General features: G+C 37.9%; 2 protein-coding genes across 13 annotated transcripts in view; one reads left to right on the top strand and one right to left on the bottom strand.

Moving 5' to 3' along the window:
* Positions 1 to 2,414, top strand: part of OXR1 (oxidation resistance 1) — a 457,475-nt gene extending 455,061 nt beyond the window's left edge. For 9 of the 12 annotated variants that reach the window (XM_081071197.1, XM_081071201.1, XM_081071208.1 and 6 more), the window contains one exon: positions 480 to 2,414. In XM_081071197.1, the coding sequence (XP_080927323.1) occupies positions 480 to 615 (136 nt within the window). In that variant the 3' untranslated portion in view covers positions 616 to 2,414. The remainder of the gene's footprint in view (positions 1 to 479) is intronic. The other 3 variants (XM_081071203.1, XM_081071198.1, XM_081071204.1) reach the window with 1 other exon arrangement.
* A 6,378-nt stretch (positions 2,415 to 8,792) lies between these two features.
* ABRA (actin binding Rho activating protein) lies at positions 8,793 to 18,878 on the bottom strand. The gene is made up of 2 exons (XM_081071210.1): positions 18,181 to 18,878; positions 8,793 to 11,259 (listed from the first exon to the last, which is right to left on the bottom strand). The coding sequence occupies exons 1-2, from the start codon at positions 18,846 to 18,848 to the stop codon at positions 10,782 to 10,784; spliced, it is 1,146 nt and encodes a 381-aa protein (XP_080927336.1). The 5' UTR covers positions 18,849 to 18,878; the 3' UTR covers positions 8,793 to 10,781.
* Between the last annotated feature and the right edge of the window lie 7,138 nt (positions 18,879 to 26,016).

Genomic DNA, 26,016 nt, shown 5'->3' with positions numbered 1-26,016 from the left:
ACCTTCAGCAAACTCACATCTAAAGTTTCCTCAGCTATGAACTGGACATTGAACCCTTAACATTAACCCCACATTTTATTTTACACAGTGTGGAATTTTCATGTCTCTGAGAAACTAATGTTAAATATATTAAAATCATAGAGCAGAGAGAAATCCATAACACCAGGAAAAGAATAAAAAAACAGAGCAAAACCTGTCTCAAAAGCTAATGCTAATGAAACTATAATAATATTAGAGGTTTCATTTTATTCCTTAATCTGTATATTAAATGATTTTAAAATGTGATATGAATAAAACAAAATTACCTTGTGCCAATGTGGAAGAGTAGGGAAGGGTTTGGAAAAATTAATGATTTTAGAATTGTTGGATATTGAAATGTCTCATTTAAATTATTGTTTTGCAACCTCTACAATTATTACTTTACAACTTAGGGCATAAGTACTGAGAGATTATTGTTAAAACTATTTTGTGTATTGCAGGGGAGAATTTGCCCTTTGGCTTGATGGAGATCTCTACCATGGAAGAAGCCATTCTTGTAAAACGTTTGGGAATCATACACTTTCTAAAAAGGAAGATTTCTTTATCCAAGATATTGAAATCTGGGCTTTTGAATAAATGTAATGCTCTCTGTCTCAGCAGGATAATGGCCCAAACCTGACATGGACATGCATTGTTTGGAAAGTTCAAGAAGCAATACAATGTAACATCTTACCCGTGCTTTAAAATTAGTCCGTATCACCATTCATTACAGTTATAATTTTGGAATTTATTTTTAAAATCATGTTTCTGTATCAGAGTTCTTTAGTTTAGACCATGGTGTGGGTCCATGCAACATAAGAGCTTGTGTTGTGTCAGAATTTTGGCAGCATTTTGATCATAGTGACCACTTCATCTGTAATCCGTGTTATCTCAGTCTCCTGAAAGGATGGTGCTCTTTTGTTGAACCTATTTTGGTTTATTATTTTTAAAACTATATTGATCGTTTTACTACATCAGTCTAATTGGGGCACTGAGGGAATGAAGACTAGATACTGCTGTATCTGTGAGGCTGGCACCGGTGAATTTTGAACATGCTCAACTTAGTCATTCTTATGAATGAAAAAACACATGCCAACATATTGCGTACTTCATGGACCACTGAGTTCTAGTTTTAATTCACATTATAACGCTCTCTTTATTAATTTTGCAGGTACTCAATTTTCATTTTAATAAAAAATGAAATTTGAGAATTCTGGTTGTCATAGACTGCAGTGCACATGATCTGCAGGTTTGGGCATACGCTTTCATCATTGAATTAACTGATAGTTATACAATGACAAAGGAGAATGAGAACTTGATGATTCTACTGGATTTAATATATCAAGCAAGAAAATATATTACTTACATATTTGTAGCTTTGCAGGGCATTATCATAAGTACAAAAACTGAAACCAATGCATATTTCTTCAACATTTGTGTCAGGTATACTGTTTTATAGTTCTGTTGTTTTAGCCTTATTGCACACCAACTCCCAAAATACAGGTTCCTGTTCAAAAGGGAAAAAAAAAACAACTTGTGATTTGTTTTTTTGAGTGGCATATGTTATTAGTTATCATTAGCATTTGCTGTTATAAAAGGGCAATGAATATAGTAGACAATATTGTAACTCAGTAGACTTGTTGAATATGCAAACTCACTGTCAAGTGACCTCAAAAAAAAAAGAAAAGGTAGAATATAGTAGTAGTTCTTACCCTCTTTTGTAGGAAACCAACAATAAGCCATTGTGGCAATAATTCATCAGTTAATTTCAGAGCTTCATGTTATGCAAAAAAAAAATCCTGCTGTTATACATGTGACAGTGACCTTGTGCTGAAATTTCAGCTGTTCCAGATAAACAGTGTATATTATCTTGTAAATTAATGTGTAAAGGTAGTTTCGTTCTTATAGAAAGTGTTGATTGCCAGGTTGCTTATAGCACTTTAAATTATTCTGAAAATGAAATTATAAGCCAAATATGTTGGCTTATGTAGTTTTAGTTGTATAGCACTTGAATATATTTAGGTATTTTGAAAATTTAGATAATTATCTAAAGAAAACATAATGCTAATGGAAAAAAAATCTGATATTCTACTTAATATGCTATTGCTGAATATGAATAGAAATGCAGGGCATCATTTTCTTGTCTATGTAAAGCTCTCTCAGTATAAGTTAGTAACAGTATATAGATTAAATGTTTACAGTATAGGGAATTGTAAATAAATATATTGTTCCGTCCCCCTTCTCCCCCTGGGGTCTTCCACAGCAGTATTATTGTCTTTGTGGAGTTGACTAATCATTAAAAAAAAAAAATATCCTGTATTGGATTTCAATTACAATAAGGTCATAGTGGTGTATACCAAATAAAATTAAATACATAAATACAAATTTGAATTTGGATTTATTGAATAATCAATTTATTTCATATCTAAGAAGTCTTTGAGTAAGTATGCTACTACTATCTTTTATAGGTAAAAAATGCTTCTGGGAGCCTTGGTGATGGTGTGTAGTAATGGTGATAGGAGAATGCATTCAAGTAGAGGGAACACCACAGTTTTAAAAATGGGGAAATAAGAGCACTTCACATGTGAACAATTATAAGTCATTTGATATTTTTAAATTATGTTGTTTTCTTTTTGGATGGGGAGTGCGTAGCAAGATAAGACTAATGTCATAAAGAGTTTTGTTGTGTGCAGTGCCAAGAATTTTTTTTTTTTTAATCAAAGGAATAATTAAGAAAATTTCAGTGGAGAAATGGCACGATCAAATTTGCACTTTATGAAGATCTCTGTGAAAAATAGATTGGTAGAGGGAGAAAATAGAAAACAAACAAGTTTGTTGTAAAGTCCAGAGGGAAAATGATGAAGCCTGAATAAGAATAGTAGCAATGGTAATAAGGAAGGAGGCATGGATTTGAAAGAGATTTAGGAATTAGGATTAACAGGATTTGGTTATTGGATGTTAGAAAGAGTCAAGGATAGCTCTCAGGTTTTTTTTGTTTTTTCACTTAGGAACTCAGTGTACGCGTATTATACATTGAGATGGTTGATGTACAAAGAGGCGAAACAAACAACAGGTAGGGAAATTCAGTTAGTTTTGTACCTTATACTATGATGTGAGAAACTGGAGAACAGATTGGGGGGTGGGCTTTAATATTCTCTTCTGACAGATGAAAAGATTTTTAAATCAACAACATACAGGTAAATGTTGAAGCCATAATCTATGGGTGCAAGCCTTTGAAGAATATAGACTAAGTTAAAAGAAAGAAATCTTAAGATAGATTTTTGGGGTGTAGTAATATAATTACTATACTATATTAATATAACATTATGTAGTAAAAATAATTGAAAGGAAGAAGAAAAGCCTTTAAGCTTCCATCTCAAGATAGAACAACAGAGTAAACCTAATGAAAATAGAAGGTAAGACTAAATAAATATATGAGCAGAAATCAATAAAATTTAAAACAAGTATACAAAACAAAAAATCTGAGAATAATAAAATTGTAAACCTCTAGCAAGATCCAGAAAAATAGATTACCACTGTTAACAACTGAAAAAGAAACATCACTACAACGCCACTTAGCCCTTAAAGAGATAGGGTATTGTGAACAACTTTTCATCAATAAACTTCACAATCTAGGTGAAATGGAAAAACGTTTTGGAAAACAATTATTAAACCTGACCCAAGAGGAAATACATTTTTTTGTATTACAGAAATTGAATCTGTTAAAAGAGAAGAAAAAAAAAGCCTTCCCACAAAAAACCTAGGCCCATATGGATCTGCTGGGTAATTCTTTTAAGCACTTAAGCAAAAAAAAGAAGTATCAGTCTTAGTTGAACTCTTCCAGAGTACTGAGGAAAGGGAAAACTTGTGATAATTGCTTTTGAGGCGAGCACAACTTGATACCAAAACTTTAGAATCCTTACCAAAAAAACACAATTACAAAACAGTTTTGTCTGAACTTAGATAACAGAATCCTATCTAAAACAATCACAAATAAAAGTCAATAAATAAAATAGTAATATAAATTGGGTTTATTCCATGGAAAGCAAGAGTAATTAACACTTTTAAATTGGTGCCATTTACCATATTTATAGAAAAAAAATTCTGTGATCATTTCTATAGAGTCAAAAGAAGCATTTAATTAATTTCAGTGCCCGTTTATGATTAAAAACTTGTAGCAAACTAGGAAAGAAGGAATCTGTCTTAATGTGATAAAATATTTGTTCTTGATAAATGCACAGGAAGCATCTTCTTTAACGGTGAATTTTTGAAAATTTCCTCCCAGAGATAGGAAACCTGACAATGATAACTGGTGTAACCACTTCTATTCAACATTGTTCTGGAAGTTACAACCAGTACAATAAAACAAGAAAAAAGGTGTAAGGATTGGGAATGAAAAAATTTAAAAGTCATTTTGTATATAATGATTGTGGACATAAAATCCAAAAGATCAAACTTGGAATTAATTGATTTATCAAGATCACTAAATATATGGTCACAAGTTCAATATAAAACTAAAAATCTTTGACTTTTTACGTACAACCAACAGTTAGAAAATGGAGCTTAAAATATTGCTAATTATACCATTGAAAATGTATATAACAAAAAGAAAAGATTTGAGATGGATAAGCCATATTCATGATTGGAAGACAATATTGAAAGATGTCAGTTCTCCAAAACCAATTCTCAGTCATGTTTATTTTTGTAGAAAGTAAGTTGATTTTATAATTTATATGCGAATATTAAGGCAAAGAATAGCTAAAGCAACATTGAAGAACCAGGCTATGGTCTTCAATACCAGATGTGATCTATTAAAAAGCTGAAGAAATAAGACAATGTGGTATTGCAAAGGACATACAAAGAAATAGGTCAAAATCAAGAGTCTAGAAATGAACTGATTTTTTTTTTTTTTTTAAGATGACTGTTGCTTAGTGAAAAGGACATTTTTTTAAGTAAGTGGCGCTGGATTCATTGGATGTCTGTATGGAATAAAAAAATCTTGACCCATCTCACACCACATACAAAAATGAATTACAGATGGTAGATCTAAATGTGAGAGGTAAAACAATAGAGCTGTTATTTTTAAAAATACAAGACAGTATTTTCAACCTTCGGATACACATACATTTTTTAAATGGAATATAGAAGCACTATAAAGGAAAAAGTTGATATGCTACATTACAATTTTAAGAGATTTCATCAAAAGATCATTAAAGGTGAAAAGGCAATCAACAGAGTGGAAGGTCTTTGTAAACAGATCTAATGAAGATCTCATACACAATATACAAATGACTACAAATCAAAACAGTTCAACAGAAGAAAAGGCATAAGACTGGAAATAGGATCCTAAGAGTATTAAAATAGCCAATGAGCGTTATTTTAAAAGGAAATGTGAAGTGAAACAACTTTGGAAAACTTTTGGAAGTATCTACTAAAGCTCAGTCTTGGACCAGCAAATGTAGTTCTTTGGTATGTACACCCAGCAATAATGTGTATATTTGTTTACCAAGAGGTGTACTAGAATCTCTGGGTAAACGAATTTTACAGAACTGCTGCTCTCCACACCATCTCCCACATCCTTCCACACGCACTCACGCACTTGCTATTTTGCTGAATCTAGCTACTCTTTACATACAAATATTTATATCTCTTAAGAACAAAAATATTCTTTTATATAACCACAGTACAATGATCAAATTCAGGAAATTTAACAATACAATGATACACAATCCATTTTTGAATTTCACCAACGATCCTAATAATATCCTTTAAAGCATTATTTTTTTTCTTATCCGTGATTCAATCCAGGATCCTTTATTGCATTTAGTTCTTGTATCTTTTTGATCTTTAACCTGGAAGAGTCCATTAGTCATTTTTTTAGTTTTACGACAGTGATATATTTAAAGAGTTGAGGACTGTAGAATGTCCTTCAATGTGGATTTGTCTGAATTTTTCCTGTATTTAAATGTAGGTAATGCATTTTTGGCAGAAGTGATGCTGTGTCCCTTGCATCATATTAGGATGCACATAATGTATGTTTTATCCTCTTGTTAGTGACAGCTGTGTTGAAGTGTCCACTGTGTTTCCCCAGTGCTATCATTTTCCTTTTGTAATTAATAAGGAAGGTGTAGGGAGGTACTTTGATACCATAGATACTCTATTCACTGTGTTTGCACAATGTTTGTGGTATCCATTGAAGATTCTTGCCCAAATTATTAAAATAGTTGCAAAACGAGTTTTCTTTCATTCCCAGCACATTTTATTATTTTGCATTTACTATAAAGAAGAGTTTTCGTTTCTCCATCTTTTAAGAATATTGATTAGTATGGACTGAGGGCTTTCAAAGTGTTATATAATCATTTCACCTACATTTAACCAGTGGAAACCCCATCAAACTGACTTCTGTGCATTCCTCTCTTTCTTTGAGCACTTGTTCTGGTGCAACAAGATGTTACAGACTTACCTGTACTTTCTGTAACCCAATCCTAGAATTAGCTGTTTCTCCAAGTAGACAGTTTCATTTTAGTAAGAATGGCATTTGCAAATCTGGGTGTTAGCTTGTTGCTGCTGGGGGCCTTTCAGGAGACAGAGGAAGTAAATGCACATCTCACAAATGCACACCGATAGCTCTAATTTCAATTTAGCATTACGGAATTCTTCCTTGTCTTCCCTTATTCCATATTTGTAGCTCTTTTCTCCCACAGTGAGGCCATCAGTATATTTACTCATTTTAATTTAACAATGCACACTTTATAGTTTCAGAATTTTACACCCATATCTTCACAAAAACGACTTTGAGTTTAATACTCTTTTGCAGTTCCTTTTTTGTCTTTAGACAAATGTATTTAATCAAAGTATTGTATTCAAAAATTATGTTTTACACCATATTTTGCCATGTATAATGTGCTCCCGTGTATAATGCACACCCACGTTTTTGGCCCAAACTTTCAGGGGGAAAGAAAATCTTTCGTTTTAATTTTTTAATTCAAATTTTTATTTGTTTACATTTAGTACTTGTTGTTTGTATTATAAAGGAATTTTAGCATTTATTTTTTAACATATAGTACAGGAAATTTTATGTAACAAATAATTACAAAACACAAAAAGATACAAGGTACAAGAAATTTTATGTACCGATAACAAATGTATGATATTTACTCATCATAGAAGGCCAAGAACTCTTCTTCGTTGCAAGTTCGCCTTAAATTCAACAAAACCAATTGTCGTATTCCAGGGTATTATTTTGCATACGAATATCGTTATTGATTTCTAGAGTTACGCTTCTAACTCAGAAGCATAAATAAAAATTAAGAACATTTACATAGATAGGGAATTAGTATTACCCGTGTATAATGCACATCCTTATATTTCCCGCACAAGTTTGGGCAAAATGCACATTATACATGGCAAAATATGGTACATTTCTTTTTTCTCCTGTTGCTTAATCATTTGAAATAGAATTATGTTTATTCCTTTAGTTCCTTATTCCTTATTCAAATTTAGTTTTTTTCGTGCCCATTGATTTTACTTTTTATATATGTAAAATTTAAAAATTTCCAAGTCAGAACTCTCTTTCAATCCATATCCACCCATTCCTACAAGAAGTCAATTCCATTATTTCTTCTTATCCTCTATTTTCGAAATATAGACTATATATATAAACACATATAATCCAATGTGTGTATATGTGTGTGTACAAAATCCAGTGTATGTATGCACACATATATCCACAGTGAAAATAACTCCATTTCAGTTCTTACTTTTTAGAGCTGCATCCGTTGTGTGGATGTACCATACTTTATTCAACCATTTTCCTATATGCATTAGGTTTTTTGCAGTAATTCACAATGAAAAATAATACACTGTGCGTTATGGATATATATTTGCATATTGTTTTAGTTGTATCATCAAGGGAAATTTTAGGAGTGGAATTTCTTGGAGAAAAAGCAATACAATTTTGTTAGATATTGACATACCCCCAAAATCTGGGGAAGCAGTGTCATCAGATAAACCTTGTTGGGATGATAGTGAACCACAGCATTCTGAAAACGTTTCGGTTAAGAGGTGAGATCATACAACACATTTCTAAAATAATTAAGCAAACATTAACTGTCCTTACTGTGCACTAAAATCTCCTAGGTAATGGGAGTGAAAGTTAATATTCTAGGAATCCTAAAGAGGCATATGCATTAAGAGGCCACTTTTGCATGGACCAGATGGTCTGCACCTTGTATAATCCCTGAACATAGTTAATTAATAAAGTACAGCAATAGTTACCCAAGCATGAGTTCCCATTGACACAAAATTCCAGTTTACCAGAATTATTCCCATATCATGTAAGAAACAGCACCTTATCTACCTGTTAGTAGTATTAAGGAAGGAATTTTGAGTTTGGGAAGGAAAAGGAAAAAGCAGAAGCCAGCTAAGAATATAGGTGCAGCCTCATTTTGTGACAGTGTAGGAAGGAATCCCGAGCATAGGACTTCCCTCCAGTTGGTGTAAGTGAGCAGAGTGATCTTGGGAATCAAGAAGCTGTAAAACTTCAAGTTATGACAGTTGAAAGCCATCAAACATTTAGAGGTCTAAAAAGAAGGAGTAAGAAAAGTACTTGTCAACGCCCCCAAACTCTATCTTATTGAAAGTTAGGAAAAAGAAAATTCTGAAGATTGGGAAAGCAATTGTACAGTACCCATTATTAGGAATTTAGAATTACCAATGGTAAAATGTTACTGATAGTATATTTATTTCATGTAGAAGTATTTCGTAGATTATTTCAGTGATTATAAAAATAGAACTTTCATTAGGTTGTTTGCCACCTGAGTTCTACCTTTTTTTTTTTTCCTCCCTATAAAAGCCCTAACTTTTCAGCTATGGATTTTCCTGTCATAGAGTTTTTAGGATAAAAACCTGTCACATAACAGGCGTTTTCCTCTGAGGACATTAGCTTTCTGAATGTAAGCTCCCTGAGAAGATGACTTTTTAACTCTGTTTTCAAATTCAAACAAGTTGAATTTTGAATAATCTGTGTGTCAGTGCCTACCTAAACTATTATTGTCCAGAGTTGAATATGAGGAAACTTTTTGAAGCCTTGGTCTAAATATTCTAGTATATGTGCTGCCGAAGCGAGCACATGGTCTAAATATTCTACTAGAAGTAACACAAATTCCACTCTATAATTGTGTTGTATTTCAAACACACACAAAAAAGTGGCATTGTGGAATAAAACCTAAAAATAATAGTCTAAAAACAACAGGAAGTACAAGAAAATATATTTTATTCTTGTGCCATGTTTTTACATTTTGACAGATTCATGGTTGTGAGAGAAGTGTACATCTTATGAAATTCTACTTAGAAATATTGGTCATTAATTTGTAATTTAATAAACCTATTATGGAAACAAAATATACAAACCTTCTGTAAGAAGTTATTGCAACTTTCAGTTTGAAAGAATCATACATGAAAATAAAAATTCCTATAGTCGTTTAATCCATACTTTATACTAAACCTAACACCTAACAATTATGAGTATCTATTATTTTAAGGTATCATAATTTGACATTAATTTCTATATTTAACACCAAAGTGCTATAATTGAATAATTTTCATTGAATTTATTAAATTTATTAAATTTCATTGAATTTAATAATTATTCATTGAATAATTTTATTCAATTTTAATGAATAATTATTCATTGAATAATTTTATTGAATTTATTAAATTTCATTGAATTGAATAATTTTCATTGAATTTAGTCAGAATTGTAATCTCACATTTTATTCAATTTGTTTTTAGAATTATATAAATCACATTAAATCGGAGAAAAACCAGATTAGTGTCAATTTTCTCTTTGGAATCATATTACACTACGCTTTTTTTCACTTCGACAGAACTAATAGTGCTGTTTTATGATTTTTAGGTATTTTATAGTTTGTTAGAGCATGAAGAAAATTAAAATGTCCCAACTATGTTTCTAATTTCCCAATGAATCTATCAGATTCTACATGAACATTCCAGTTCATTGTAGAACTTTCTGTATTTCTATTTCATTACATATTGACATAAATATAAGCCGCATGACTCAGTACAATTTTAAGGAAAATTGAACTTCTCCAAGAAGTCCCGTAAATCTGATCTCTCACCTCTGCTTTCAAAGCGAAGGTGAACATAACCACCTTCTCTTGGTTCTGATACCACCAGTGATGTCTGCTTTTATGTGATTTGTGCAAATGACACAGAAGCATGGCTAACTTTGGGAACCTATTAAATTACAAGCCCACAGAGAAATTTGAGCAATTTCATCATCTTATAGACTTGAAAACTTAATTTTTTATTTGTGTGCCTATTTTGTAAATGATGCTATGATAAAAATAATAGTGCAAAGTCAAGCTTCTTAGAAAATTTTAAGTTTAGCTTGGCCAAACTTAATGGAATTATTTTTTTTCCTGAAAAAAAAAATCACATCACAATATGGTCTGCCTTTATGAACCTAAAGTCAGCATTCTTCTTAGATGTATAATTGTTTAATTAAAGATCTATTATTTCTGCAATGACACATGGTTTTGCCTAAAAGTTAGGTGGAATTTCAAATATTTCTATGTGTGTGCTTTCTCAAAATCTTCAAACTTCCTCAGAAATACAGTGCCCAAAAAGTCCTTCATGTAAAAATCATTTAATATTTACACCACAGTTTGGATTTTAATTTTTACTAAGTCAGCAAGTAGATTAAGACGAGTGGGTCAAGTTTGGCTTTTGTAGTTGAAGGGTCACTCGAGTAGAGTAATTACAACATGGTCATCCCGGCCTTGCCATAACATCTCTCCTTCGAAGTCTACCAGTCCATGTTTCCTGGCACGCATGAGAATGCCCACTACTTTATCTGAAATACGAACGTATCTGTCAAAGAGATCACCAAAAGTAACCTGGATCTTGCCGTCTCGCCTGTGGCGAGCCATCGTGCGGATGATGAAGCACATGTCCCTAATTTCTCTGTAGATGTGCTCCTCAGCACGTTTGGCCCTTTCGGCAGTTTTGGTCCCCTCCTTGGGACGGCCGTAGCCTTCATCTCCTTTGTGCAGGCGGGTGGCCATGGCCAGCTGATAATCAAATTCTTCACTGAAAGGGTTGAGCTTCTGGGATTGTATGTGTTCATCAGCCCACTGCTGCCATCTTCCTTTCAGGTTGTCCACTTGGCTGTATCTCCTTTGAGCCTTGCGGCTGAGTGTCTCTGTAAATCTATTTGCCCTAAAATAGAAAGAAGGTGAAAAATCAAGGTACGGATATTTTGACACATAAGTGTTTCTTGTACTGCCTGCACCTACGTATCTTAATGGAAGTCTCTATTTTTTTTCATGATACAAGAAATATAAACACATACAAAGAAATAAGAAATGAAAGAAGGAAACAGCTACACAGTCCCACCATGGTTTTTCACTAATTGTATGTCCTTCTAGATTATTTTATCTAAGAATACAGAAATCTTTTAAGCACCATAAAATAATGATATGAAACTCTATTTCAAGCAAAGAAACCTCCTTACACAAATGAAATGCAAGTTGTGCATATTAAATTGCAAGTTAATAACATTTTAGAACTGGTATCATCAGTGTATTTAAGGGAATCCACATATGTGGGGTTTCCGAAATCAGTCATTTCCCCAAAATAAGGCTTATATACCAGCACACATACAATGTGCTATTCACTTGTGTAGATTTTCATAGATGAATTTTTAATGAGAGCATATCTATAAAGAGTACCAATGATGTACTACAAATTTTGAAATACCAAGTTGTATAGATAAAAGATACTGGCTAGCAATAGTGACATTTCTTCAATAAGAGGGGCTGGCCTTCTCTTAAACACATTTTACTAATATTCCCACAACCATTCTGTGGTACGGATACTACTATGCTCATTTCACAGATGAGGAAGCTGAGGCCAGAGGGGTTAAGTAACTTTCTTGAAGTCACAAAACTATGAAGTAATATGGCCAGGATTTGAAGCAAAGTTAAGCTGTCTCCAGAGCCTATGTATGACTACTCTGCAATCCTGCCCTAAACCAGTGTCAGGGGCAGCATTCAAACACAATCTGTCTGAGGCCAAAGTCAGTGCTCTTTCCACTGTGCCATGGGGCCACCCTGCATGTGGGTACAGTGCCTAGTGGGTGAGTTGTGTTTCAAATGTCTGTCTGTCCTGCAGTTGGGATGTATTTTCAAATTAAAAAAAAAAAAAAAAAAGCATTATTGGAAACTAGATCAATGAAGGTGCAGGCCTAATTTTAAAATGGGCAATACTTGTCTTTAGACTTTCCTGTCATTTCTGCACCTCTAATTTCCTAGACTTTTTTTCCTAGATCTCTGCCTTCATGAGCGAAATGTGATCTCTTGGACTATCTAAAAGTCAGAGCTTGGTATTTCCTCCTCCTAAGTGACCCACCCTTCCTTTTCCCTGACACAAAGTAGCCTCATATCTGGAAGCCCTGGAACTGGAGATGGAGAACAGTGCTGAAATGCTTGTGTGAATGGGATCCTGAATTAAAGAGTCCCCCTCCCCTGCACTCTCACAGTTTGATGTTCAAAACCTAAGCACAAGTCAGAAGTGGGTATTCTTCACTATCAGATGAGGCCAGAGAGGTAACAGATATTTGCATTAGCATTGTTTTCAAAAAAGGAATGGCATCATCCACTAGATGGCGAACTTTCACTAATTCCTCTGCTTTGAGTTTCGGAAAGTCCTACACTTGGCAGCATTCAGTTTCACTTTACAATAGAATTCACACTAGGAATACACTGTACACATAACACTAATATTCTTTGTAGCCACATGGACAAAAGTATATGACAAAGTTGACTGGGGAAAAGCAGCATCTGAAAACTACGCACAATGATTACAACTTGAAATAATCATGTAAGTATGGCAAAGGGCTAGGAATTACACCCCCCTGAACTGGAATGAATTTCTCAGCCCTGCTCATCCTCACCATCACCCCCACCTCCATAGACTGTCCCTGTCCAGCTGCCCAGAGTATGAGTTGCTAAATCTCATTGTCAAAGGAGAGCAAACACCTTATCCCCTGGGAACCCTCGCCATCCATGACAGCTAGAGCCTCCAATAACAAGCCCAAGACCATCCCGACAGAACCTAAAGCTCATACCAGATTTGAGGCTGGACATCCTGATGGATAAGAGACTTGAAACATCTCAGAAGGAAGTATAAAGACTAGCATGACTCCTTAACTCAAACTATTTGTCTCCTGAGCACAAACTCTTGTCTGTACTATAGTATAAAAAACATACTATGCATACCTCCTGCCTTTAAGGAGCTTCTGGGCATTTGGACATTTTTTTTTTTCCCATTCTTAAAGTATATATGATACTTACTGTGTGCCAAATGAAAAAAGCGCAGTGACTAACCACTAGGAGTCATGGAAATAGAGTAAAACAAATGTGAGGATATGGTACAATTCCAACTATGTAAGATGTGTATGCACCAGGTTGAAGAAATCAATAGTATATGCAGAACTGAAAATAATTGGGTGAGTTACCAGATGAAGGTGGATTTTTTTCATTTTTTAAAAATGTGTTATCTTGGTGTTATATCAATTTTATTATTTAAAGAAAGCAAAAAAATAGGAAAATATTCAAATTAGCATTCACAGGTCATTTGTTTCATCTGTATGTTAGATATGTCTGATTCTTTGATGCAGTTTTTATTCTTCTAATTTAATTAGGAATTTAGATTCCCTGAGTGTTGAAACTACATGTCATTTGGGATAACAGTTGGGGTTGGTGACATAATAACTCTCTGAGGAAGAGAAACATTTATCTTCTAAAAGAAGTACCTTCTAAATCTTAATGTCCATTTGTTATATTGTAAAATTGTAATTTCCAATAATAGAAGAGAAGGACAGCAAAGGAATTGGTCCTATTTGAAAACAGGAATTGCAAAGCAAAGCAAAGGAATTGGTCCTATTCGAGATTAGAAAATAGGGTTATATAAAAAGCACTAGGAGGATATACCTTAATGAGTATTCAATTTTTTCTATCTTATAAGTGGTCTGTGTTGTTTTTGTATTTCCAGTTTTTAAAATGTCTTAAAGTATGACGTTTAAATTAGGATTAGAACCTTATATTCTGATATTTTTGGTTAGTGAATATTAAAATCAATATACAAGTTATCCTGTTTTTTGTTTCTATTTTCAAGTAAAAATGTGCATAGTCATTTAGATTGAGTTTTAGGAAGACGATCTAGTATAAATTTATAGGAATCAAAGCAATATTCAAAGACTGATATCACACCCACACTTGAAAATAGTAATATTTAATCCAGACTCAGCTTTTCATTAGTTTGGTGCAAAAGTAATAGCAATTTTTGCAATTGTTTTTAACCTTTTAAACTGCAATTACTTTTGCACCAACCTAATAGTTTCTTCAATATCAATAAACAAATTTTCTTATAGTCAGTCAATAAATATTTCCCCTGTCCTGTTATATACAAGGTAACTAATTCGACTAGACATTATAAGCATTCGCTCTTGGAAAGTTTAGGTTCATTCACTGAAATAAATGCTGAAATGTATTTCTCATCAATCAACTTTAAAAATGACATCAGTTTGACTGTTAACTTTCTTATGTGAATGGGGCTCTTCAGCAATATGATGAGAATATGAGAACCGATGTGTCATAATTTTATCATTTTGGAGTAATAATGTGGGAAATTATTAAATATAAACAAAAAAACAATAAAAACCACAGTGAACAAAAGTTCTAACATGCGTATTTCAAACCTCACCAAGTTCATTGGCACTGGAAGCATTCTGTCTCAAAACTGGCCTTCATCGGGATCACCAGCTTCAACATATCATGTGGCCAAGAGGTGAACTTTTCTGGTCTAAGTCTTGGATCAGGATGAAGGGGAGACCTGGGCTCATTGCCCCACCTACAGAGTCTCCTGTAGAGAACTCATTTCCTTTTATTGCCCAGAAACATTTCTCTGTCAGTAAAGCTAAGAACTTCTGCCATCCTTTCCAACTTCTCAGGGAAATGCTGAGGAGAATTTGTTTCTCTGTGAATTCATTTGCTTGCTCTTTTCCATAGGAAGTGTAGCCAATTTGATATCATGGAACCATGACATCTATAGGGTCATGTCTATCAGGAGGAAGGTGACTGCATTCAAAAGGCAGGGTCGACATTTCTGATCAACAACTGTGCTCTGTGTTCCGTTATCACCCAGGCCTGGGATTCTCCTTGCAGGTTGACAACTGTCCTCACAGTCTATGGAAAGTGTTCTGGGCTCTAAAATTGAGAGCACGTAGTAGAAAGCCATACTTCTGCCTTCATTTCTAGCAAAGTACTTCAATATAGTTGTACTAAAGCTATACACGTTAGGAGTTGTTGGGATTCCTTTAATTAAGCTGACACTTTGATCTCCGCTTTATTCCTTGAGTTATTCTCTACTGATCAGTCTACCGTAGTGGTTAAGAAGAGCATATGCTTTCTCATCAACCTTCCGATATCATCACTGACTAGCTCTGTGATTTAGATAATGTTTCTTAGTGTCTATGTGTCCATTCCCTTCTCTATCAAATGGCATCTTCATGCTCAACTACTATTGTTTTTACTGAATAGAAGTTGCAGGACAAGATGGATGAGTGAATGGCTCTGTAATATTTCACTATTTCTGTGTGGGAGAGGAATCCAATTTCCTTTGTCTAAAGGATCTGGACTGAACAAGTCATCAAAGATACAGTCAAAAGACCAACTATTTAAAAAAAAAAAGTATAAAATAGAAACCATCTTTGGAGTAAAACCCCAGATAGCAAAACCACTGTTAGTAAAGAATATCACTATTTGTATCTACTCTGACTTGTTTGTCTCTATCATTTTAACTACCAAGAAAAGTCTCTTTCTTTCTACTGATATATTAATGATACATAGTTTTCTCCCTATTGGTGGATACAGGGAAAGAATGGTGTTTAATTAAACAGAAGTGAAAACTCCTTTCCAATAGGCTTGCTCAATAATGTCACGTTCATTTTTCAAGCAGTATTTGAGAGTCCCATCAGGCAAAAAGTTCCCATCAGGCCTACTCCATTCTGGTACCCTACGTACTGTAAGACTGAGGGAAAGAACCCAAAGAAGGAAAGAAGAAATTTAATTCCCACTGCCCCTCCCTCCAGGCCAAACCTGAGAACCAAGCTACGAGCATATTGAATGGTTGGGATCACCAGGGCTGACCCTGCATTATAATCAGCACAACTTAAGTCATTCTTCCGGGTCCACTGCTTTACATAATATCAAAAACTCTAATTATCATATCTACTTTTCAGATGAGAACAAAGAGTCTTTGGATTTACCAGGATGACCATGATTCAAATCTGTCTCTCATTCAAAGCTTAAGTACCTCTCTATCATAATAAGAAGGTGTCAGGGTACATGCCTGATTTCAGGAACCCTGAGCAAGGTCCTGAGTGCAAGTCCCCACTTACAGCTGAGAGAGGTTAGAATCGTGGTCAAGAGCGTGGGCTCTAGAGCCAGAATGCCTGGGTTCAAATCCCATGGGCTCTATAATCTTATACACGTTCCATAATATTTATTCATCCCATGTTCCCATCTAACCTACCCCATAAGAATGTTGTGAGGATTAAATGAATAAACATGAAAAGTGCTTAGACAAGTGCCAAATAAGAGTACATGCATTGGAGATTGGTGCCAGCGGTCATCTCCCTACCTCTGGGCAGTTCAAATGTGCTGACAGGAAGTTTTTCATTGTGCCATTCTGTCTTTATTCTGTTGGGTTCTTTCATTTCATTTCTAGCATGCGTGTGCACACACATGCGTACACACACACACACACACACACACACACAGCCAGAATTTAGATTGTGGCTCTGGATGTTCTGGTAGAAGTTATTTCTGACTATGAATTCTTATATTACTCTAAGTAGAGCACAAATCCAGATTTCTGAACACATCTTCGAGGCACTGCCTGAGAGTTAGCACCAAGTCTAGTTTCAAAACATTGCATTTGAGACAGGCACATGTCAGCTTTGTCACTACCTTGCTAGGTAAACTTCCGCTCTGAGCTTCAGTTGCTCTCATTCCTAAAATGGGCTGAAACTTACTTCATAAGATTATAAGAGTTAAAAGGACATAGCATGTAAAATACCCACAGCGCACACAAAATGCGTAAGGGACTGTTATACTTATCTAAGTTTGCCATTTCATTTTTATTGAACACTTACAGTGTAATAGATCTAATTCTTTTTAAACAGCTTTAAAGTCACAAACTGTAAGACAGCTCTTCGTCAAATTAAGTAACCACTTCTGTTCTTCTCATTGTTTCAGAAAACATGAGAAACACACGTACACATCTAGTGGTACCCAGACGGCATCAGTATATAAGCATTCATCACACCAGAGACTTTTCCCATATTTTGATGTCCTGTGGAGTGAGACATCCTGACTTTCTATTACGCAGAGGTGGACTTACTGTCTTGAAATAAAGCATGTGTTTTGTATCTGAATAAATGTGTTAGCTTCATCAGTGGTGTGTGTGTGTGTGTGTAGAACATTTACGATCTACTTTCATCAACTTCCAAGTATATACTACAATACTGGTAACTATAGCCAGGGCAGAGCTGGCATTTGAAGTTGGGTCTGACTTCAAAAACTGCTTTCAGGTGAGATAGCAGCCTCCCAGGTCATAGAGATCCACTTCTGTTCCGTGGGCCTATTTGGGTAGATGTTTCTCCTGATAAAATTTAGACCAATACAAGACAAAGGAAAGGTTTCTTTAATCATTCTACGAGTGAGCACTTTTCTCTGCCGAGAAATAAGCCAATCTGCTACTCATTATAGATTTTTAAAAACGTAACCAAAACACTCATTCCTCTCTGGTGGTTTCATTTTTGTGGAGACTAAAACTTTAGTGTTCAGTTCAAACAGAAAGGAGAAACAAAGAACACGGGCCTTCTACCCAAAGGCCCACTTTTGGTCCTGGCCCTGCCCTGTGGCCCCTGGACATGCCTTCCCCACAAGACCCCACTGCCTGTGCAATCTTTGAGATTCTCACTCTAACTTTGGTCGTACTTCCCTGAGTTCTGGGTCCCCAGAGCTGCTTGGGGCTCCACAGCAGTATAAGGAGGAGAAAGATGCATTCACTTACTGGGAGGGCAAAGGCCGTTTGATTCTGGTAGCAGTCACGTCCTCTCCAGCCTGCTCAGGCCTCCCCTCGGACTCCCCTCCATAGCCGCTATCCTCCGTGTCTACGCTGTCGCTTCTCCACTTGGAGTCATCCTGCCCCATCTTTTTCCAGCCTTTGGTCATCTCAGACACCAGGTTGGCACATTTTCTCCTCCGCGTCGGGGAGCCGTGACTGTAGAGTATTCTGTCAATGTCATTCTCTGGCTGCCCGGGCTCAGGTGTGTCACCATCCTTCTCGTATCTGTGGCTGAGGTGGCTCACATCCCCTCCTCTCTCATAAGCCTTGCTGACCACTGTTTTGGTCACCTCTTTCCTTTTGATGTGAGAGACCTCAGTGGCTTCCTCTGAGCTTTGTCCATCTCCACGTCTCTCTGGCTTTTGGGAAGGACACTTTGGGTCACTCTGAGCTTTCTGGTGGGGAGTGGGGTGTATCCCTGGTTTAGGATCTTGGGGTGGATCCTGGGTCCCTCCCGGTAGCCAGCCTGCAGGCTCTTGGGCCTGCTTGGTGCTATTTTCATTTGCCCACTGCTGCCAACCTCGGGCCAAATTGATCACCAAGGTGGCTGTGCGTATCTTCCGGAGGGCACTCTTGTCTGGCCCCTCCTCTCTTTCCTTTTCTCCTGGAGCCATACTACCCTTCTCTTCTCTGCTGATAGCTTGGGCACTAGCTAAAAGGAGTGCCGAGGATTTATATAGAAGCAGGGTGTGGGGTGACGTGGAAACTATGTTAAGCATTTCTTGCCAAGATGTGGTGCCTTCCCCCTGACGGTGTTCTTTTTTTAAACCCTGATGGCTCCAGTTTCATCACAGCACAGGGACATCTCTGCCGGTAAAGGACAGTGATATGCTCGCTCCTGTTCTTCTCCAAGTGCCAGAGTGGAAATTACTAGATCTGATCATGTGCTGAGGCTTATGTTTTTCTTGATCTTAAAATATGGTTCTACCATTTATAGAAGCATAAAATATGTGCACAAATTGTGCTAGGAACGTTACAAGCATGTTCTCATTTAAACCTCAGCAGCTCTCAAATACAGGTCTTAATGAGTCCCATTTTGCAGCTGTGTACAATGAAATCTAACTTCCTGTAGCTAATATCTGAGCTTCAAACCCAGATCCATCTGATTCAAAGCATGTACCTCTTTTCCTTCTAATTATCAAAGATCCTTAAGTTGCCTTTTTCGATTGTCTTCAACTCTGTTCAAAACAGACCTTAGAAGTCACCTCATCTGACCTTCATTTTCCTGATGAGAAAATTGAGGCCCAGATAAGGAAGGTGACAAAGGCCAGGTTTTCTAGTCCCAGGTTGGAAATATTGTATAATCAAGTCATATTAACATAACAAGACAATGGTCAAGGTTTTGGTTCAATTATTTTTTTAAATCTTCAAATTAAGACCTACACATACATTGAATTTCATAGATTATTATTACAACAAATCTTTTCAAATATTTTGTATAAAAAGACAATTTAAAGACAAAATAAGTGAATGCGACCAGAAGCAACCTGCCCTCCCACTACTGCCCGACCTTTTGTTTTTAATAATACAACCTTCCTTAACAACCTTTAGGTCCATGCAGAAAAAGCCACTCTTTCAGAACAAAGACTTAAATATATATTTTTTTTCAGAAAGGACTGAATAGATATGTGTTTTGGACAGAAAAAGTACCATCTATGAACTATATACTAAACCAGACAAAAATGCTCAGGGCTCAGCATTGAATAATTTCTTAAAGTAAGACAAATAGAATTGTTTTTCACACAGCAGTTCTGTGGATTTGAATATCGTATCCTTTTCTCCAGTGTTGACATGCAGTTAATCATACTGATTGAAAACTGCTAAGAGCACAAAAATCTGTATGTACGTTAATTACTTCTGATGGTGAAACCAATTTATTTTGGAAAAAATAATGTTGATGTCAGTTTTTCACCATGTAGGTCATTTACCTTCTAAAATTGAAACAATTCAGGAGATGATTTATACTCTATCTAGAAATCTGTCAGAGGTGTTTTCAGAGTTCAACATTATCTGATAATGTTAACTGAGGTCCAATATTTTGCAGAAAAAAATCCCTCTTGATTAATTAAGAGGAAATTGGATCACAAGGAAAGAAAACTATTGCAAACAAAGATGTAAATCTGAGTCTGAAATTTCTGGCATTCTTTCTTGGAATGTAGATACACTGCAGACTGTTTTGTTCCTGTTAAGATTCCCTTCATCCCGCCTGGAAAGCCCTTGGGAAGGAATGGTGTTCCTCAGAGACGCCAATGAGCTTAGCCCAGGATCAGGCTAATTGACAATTTTCAAAGGGATTTTTCTGCTTCCCTGCCCACACCTGCTCCACATTCAGTTCTGACAGAGGGAGAACAAATGGAGAGAGCAAAATGTTATTAATCTTTCACATATTAACCAGCATTGCAGCCAGCTGCCTGGGGCCTGGAGCTGTCAGCAGATAGGCTTGGCAAAAAAATAGAGGCAGCGCCTAAAAGAATCTGGTTATTTCTTCTGAGATTTCGCTTCCATGGCAACTGTGGTCTTTCATTCATACTTCTCCAGAAAAGAAGGAGTGTTCCTTCCCTAAAGCAAGGTCTGTAAGCTACCTACTGTGCATCGTTCTTTTTTTTATTATTATTAGTTTCAGGTGTACAAAGCAATATACTAGTTAGACATTTACACCCCTCACAAAGTGACAACCCCACACCCCCGTGCACCTTTTGATTGCTATGGAAATATTATACTTCTTTCTTTACCTAGATCTAGATTCTTAGGAGTGTAGTATTCTTCTAGTTTAATAGAAGGTATAAAAGATAAAAATAAAATCTCAAAAACAAAGATATAGTGAAATAAGAAGTCGTTTACAATGTGAGTTTTCGATAAAATCATAGAGTAGAAACTGTAGGTGAAGATGCAAACCTGATTAATGATGTCATTACAACGTAAGAAATGTCTCATAAGTCTGAAAGTGTTTCAAAACAATATTAATTATTATTTCACGACATAGACAATACCAGAGAGGGGAGGGAGTTGTCTTTATGTACGTCACTGCATGATCCACTTAGAAGTCAGGGAGAGCCAACCCTCATAACCGGCTGTATAATCTTACCTTAGAAACCTACATTTGCTCACAACTCATGTGAAACAATAATTTCTTTGATCCTTTCTACATAATTAACAAGTCCTTTACTTGTTTAGTTTCAGAAAAGTGGGAATGAAAAGACTTCAATGGAGCGCAAAACGAGCTTCTGATTTCAACGGAATTTACTCATTCCTTGTGGAATGTATACAGTGGGTGAGGCAAGATGACAGACAAGGTGGGAGAGGGCACAGAGCTGAAAGAAACAGACCCTACTTTCAAGGTTTTCCCAATCTAGCCAGGAGAAGACATACTCGTACATACAACTGCCTGTAATAGCTTGGAGAGAGCTACATTAGGAATAAAAATAAAGCTTTATTGGATCATTGAGCAAAAGGTGGATAATTTTATGGGAAGGACTTCACAGAAATGGTGATCCTTTATCTGGTTTTTAAAAGAGAAGGAGATCTTTGCCAGGTGGAGAAAGGGTACTCTACTCTGAAGAAGCATGACGGAAGTTGCAAAGGTGTGAAGACACGTGGTACACTTAGAGACCTTCTAATAGCCTAGAATAGGGATCATAAACTCAGATGCCTTCGGGACATGCAGGTCACTTAATGTGAGAGGTGAGTTGGGGTGAGGGCACAGCACGGGGTGGTGGAGTAATCTTTCAAGAGAAGTTAGAGAGATCTGGATTTTTTAAAATGAACTCTCCCAATTCTTTACATGGCGACAGTTCACACACACACACACACACACACACACACACACACAATAGTACTTCATGAACCAACACAGTGTAGCATGTGGGCCACATTCTTTTGTAGGCCCCCATTTATGACCTTCGGAGAAGAGCATCCAGTGTTTATGAGGGAAGGACAAGGTGCCAGAAAGTAGGTTGAGGAACCATGTTGTATTATATGTGAATCATTTTATCATCGAAGGATTTTAAGCCTCAACGTGACATCAGATTTGTGTTACCAAGTGATCAAATCTAGAACCAGAAAAGTGGGGTGTCATGCAGGAGACCCTGCTTGCTGTGCCATGTGTCATGCAGGCTGTCATGTGGGGTCTCTGGTCCCACTCCCCACATAAGAATGCAGGACACGGTGAGGCCAAAAGGAACACCCATGGAACCATAGATAGGGGAGTCACACCACTATATTCTCGCTGGCAGCTGGGTTGGAGACACAGGAAGCAGGAGCCACACTATCCGCAACCCGCCATCCACTTCCCTCTGCCAATAAACCTCACTTGCTAGCTGCAATCCGCTCTTGCTAGCTCAGCCACCATCTTCTTGCTAGCCCCCATCTTCCTGCTAGCGTAGCCATGGCAGTTATATTACTGGCCAATGGCTCACTGGTTATAGCTGACGGCCAACTAGCCACAGCTAATGGCCATCTAATCACAGTTGATGGCCATTTACTATCTGAGCCAGCTCCTTTCCACCTGAGGGCAAGAGCCTGGAAACTGCACTCCTGGCTCTGGCCGCACACACCACCGCTACGGGGTCTCGTCTCACAGTCTATGCGACAGGCGTCTTCCGTGACGGGCCCTGTGCGAGGAGTCTGGAGTTCAATGCAGTATCCTGGACACAGCCAGACTCTCTGGACACAGCCAGTGTTTCTCAGGGCACCACCAGTCCTTCTGGGCACAGCCAGACTTCCTGGGCTTCTTACGGTACCGCCCGTCTCCCCAGGCACAGCCAGGGCCTCTTAGGACACTGCCACTCTCTCTGGGCACAGACAGACTTCCTGGACACAGCCAGGGCTCTCAAGGCACTGCCACTCTCTCTGGGCCTCTCAGGGTACTGTGCTGGAACAACAGCGGCTCACAGTCAAGGTGCTTACATCTTCTCGATGGCTGCCGGTCGAGACACAAAAGCAAACATCAGCCAGTTCCACTACATGGTGGTGTGTTCCCAAGAAAACAGTCAAGCTGTCCATTAAATTCGGGATGAAAGGCAATTCCCCATAGTCCATAGTCATTCGCCAGGGCTATGCATTAGCCTCACAATGTGTGCCCTTTCTGCAGGATGAGGGCTCCAAGTCCCCCCCAACCTGGGGGTGAGGGCCTCAGCAAGCACTTCCCAGGTTGTGGGGGACTTAGAGCCCTTGCCCTGTAGAGAGCGCACACATTGTGAGGCTAATGCACAGCCCTGGCGAATGACTATGGACTGTGGGGAATTGCCTTCCATCACTAATTTAAGGGACCCCTTGACTGTTTTCTTGGGAACTTACCACCATGCAGAGGAACCGGTGGATGTTTGCTTTTGTGTCTCGACCTGCTGCCATTGAGAATATGTAAGCACCTTGATTGTGAGCCACTGTTTTTCCAGCATGGTACCCTGAGAGGCCCAGAGAGAGTGGCAGTGCCCTGAGAGCCCTGGCTGTTCCCAGAGACCCTGTCTGTGTCCAGGAAATAGCATTCACCTCCAGACTCCTCGCACAGGGCCCGTCGCGGAAGACGCCTGTCGCATAGATTGTGAGGCGAGACCCTGTAGCGGTGGTGTGTGCGGCCAGAGCCAGGAGTGCAGTTTCTAGGCTCTCGCCCTCATGTGGAAAGGTGCTCACTCGGGTAGTAAATGGCCATCAACTGTGATTGGATGGCCATCAGCTGTGGCTAGTTGGCTCTCAGTTGTAACTAGTGAGCCATTGGCCACTAATATAACTGCCATGGCTACGCTAGCAGGAAGATGGGGGCTAGCAAGAAGATGGTGGCCTGACCTAGCAAGAGCGGATTGCAGTTAGCATGGCGGATTGCAGCTAGCAAGTGAGGTTTATTGGCAGAGAGAAGTGGATGGCAGGTTGCGGATAGTGTGGCTCCTGCTTCCTGTGTCTCCAACCCAGCCGCCAGCGAGAATATAGTGGTGTGACTCCCCTATCTATGGCTCCGTGGGTGTTCCTTTTTGGCCTCACCATGTCCTGCATTCTTATGTGGGGAGCAGGACCAGAGACCCCACATGATACCCTGCATGACATGCGGTTTGGATTTGAAAAAGATAAGACTAGGATCAGGAGACTGTTTACAGGGGTTACTAAAATCATATTGGAAAGAACCAAATGAGTATCTGAAAAAAGAGAGAAGGATCTGAGAGCCATTGAGGGTCCCCTCAGAAGATCATAGGGACCAAGTAGTCGCCCTGGATTATGGGTGTCAGGGACGATATAGTGGCTTCAATTTCAGTGATAGGTATGAGGAGGTGTCATCGGTGAGGGGAAGACAGAAGAAGGAGAGGATTTGTGGTAAAGAGGACACATTCCCATCTTGTACTGAGGAAGCTCTGGGGCACACATGTGGAGATGTCAAGTAGTGAAAGGAACCGGGCACATGGATGCTGTGGTCAGGCAGAACCGAGTGAAAATCCAGGCTCTGCTGGTTGGCCGGGCGACCCAGGGTATGCTATTGAATTTCTCTAAGATTACATTTCTTTATCTTTAAAATGAGGACTATCAGAGCCTTTACCTCGTGGGGTCAATGTGAGGATTAAATGAGTTAACACCAGTAGAGCACTGAGCACCTCGCCTGGCCCGTGCAAGCTCTCCTAACGGTGATTGTTACTAATATTTTCATGTTAAGTCATGGAGTTAGACAATTAGAGCTCCTTAGATCATTCTCTTTGACCAGGGACAGGATTGATACTAGGGCCATGACAGGGATAGGTCTTCAAGTGGGAGGGTCAAGTGAAGTTCCTTGTAGGGACTCAAGGCTGCAAGGGGAAGCTTATTTATAGCATTTTATTTTAAGATAATTTATAGTGAGGCTTTTAAGGCAGTGTCTTAAAGGTTTCCCTCCACCTGGTGAGGGTCAGATGAGGTCTGAGTTATTTGGTGGTGATAACCAAAGAGTTCAGCAGAGACTCTTTTTCTGGAACCTCCTGGAACATATCGCTCAGTGATTTATAATCACCGAGGAGCATATTAGGATCTTAAATCACATTCCAATCAGCTGTGTGGACTTTTATAAACTACACATGGTGAAGTGCTGTCTCTGGAGACAGGTCTTGGGTCCTTCAGGGTTGAGAACCATGGCTCTAGCTTCTAGAGTGCTGGGGGGAGGGGGTGTCCAGCAGACACAGAACACACAAGTTTGAAGAGTGTGGTGATGAGTAGCCCAGGTATAGGTTCAGGCAGATTGGTTTTACATTTGGGATCTCTTTTCAGGATATATGTACCCTTGGAAGAATTAGTTAGGTTCTCTGAGATGGCCTTGTCTGAAACGGTGATAATATTCCTTTTCCTTGTGTTATTATCGTGTTTCTAGGAGATGATGTCTGTGATGCCTCGTTTGACACATCAGAACACACACACACTCCTTCATATGCTTTCGTCACTTGACTTCTGGAACAAAGCACTCCCTTGGCCTTGCTCCTCCATCACCAGCTACTTTCTCTGTCTCCTCTGCTGGTACCTGCTCTCCTCCCCAGCTCCTTAACACTGTAGCAAGCAAGGCTCGGCCTGGGCCTCTTCACTGCTCAACTTACACTAACTTCCTTGGTGATGGCAAGGCTTTAAATGCCATCTCTGTGGTGACAATTCCCAAACATGTGTCTCCAGCCTGCCCTACGGCTTGTACTCCAGGCTTGTATTTCAACAACCTAGTAAGCGTCTCTATGGGATCACTGTCTAACAGCTGGCTTAATCTTAATGTGCACACAACTGAACTCGGTCTTTCCAACTTGAGCTTTTCACAGTGTTTCGCTTTTCAGTTCAAAGTCAACTTTGTTC

Source organism: Rhinolophus hipposideros (assembly GCF_964194185.1).
Source record: "Rhinolophus hipposideros genome assembly, chromosome: 13".
In the NCBI taxonomy this organism is placed as follows: domain Eukaryota; kingdom Metazoa; phylum Chordata; class Mammalia; order Chiroptera; family Rhinolophidae; genus Rhinolophus; species Rhinolophus hipposideros.
This window is presented reverse-complemented; position numbering and strand designations above follow the sequence as displayed.

What these genes read in the sequence shown, in the direction of transcription:
- ABRA (XM_081071210.1), bottom strand. Translation starts at nt 18,848, where the DNA reads ATGGCTCCAGGAGAAAAGGAAAGAGAGGAGGGGCCAGACAAGAGTGCC. An exon ending in AAACGGCCTTTGCCCTCCCA is followed by an intron (nt 11,260 to 18,180) that starts GTAAGTGAATGC and finishes TTTCTATTTTAG; the next exon opens with GGCAAATAGATTTACAGAGA.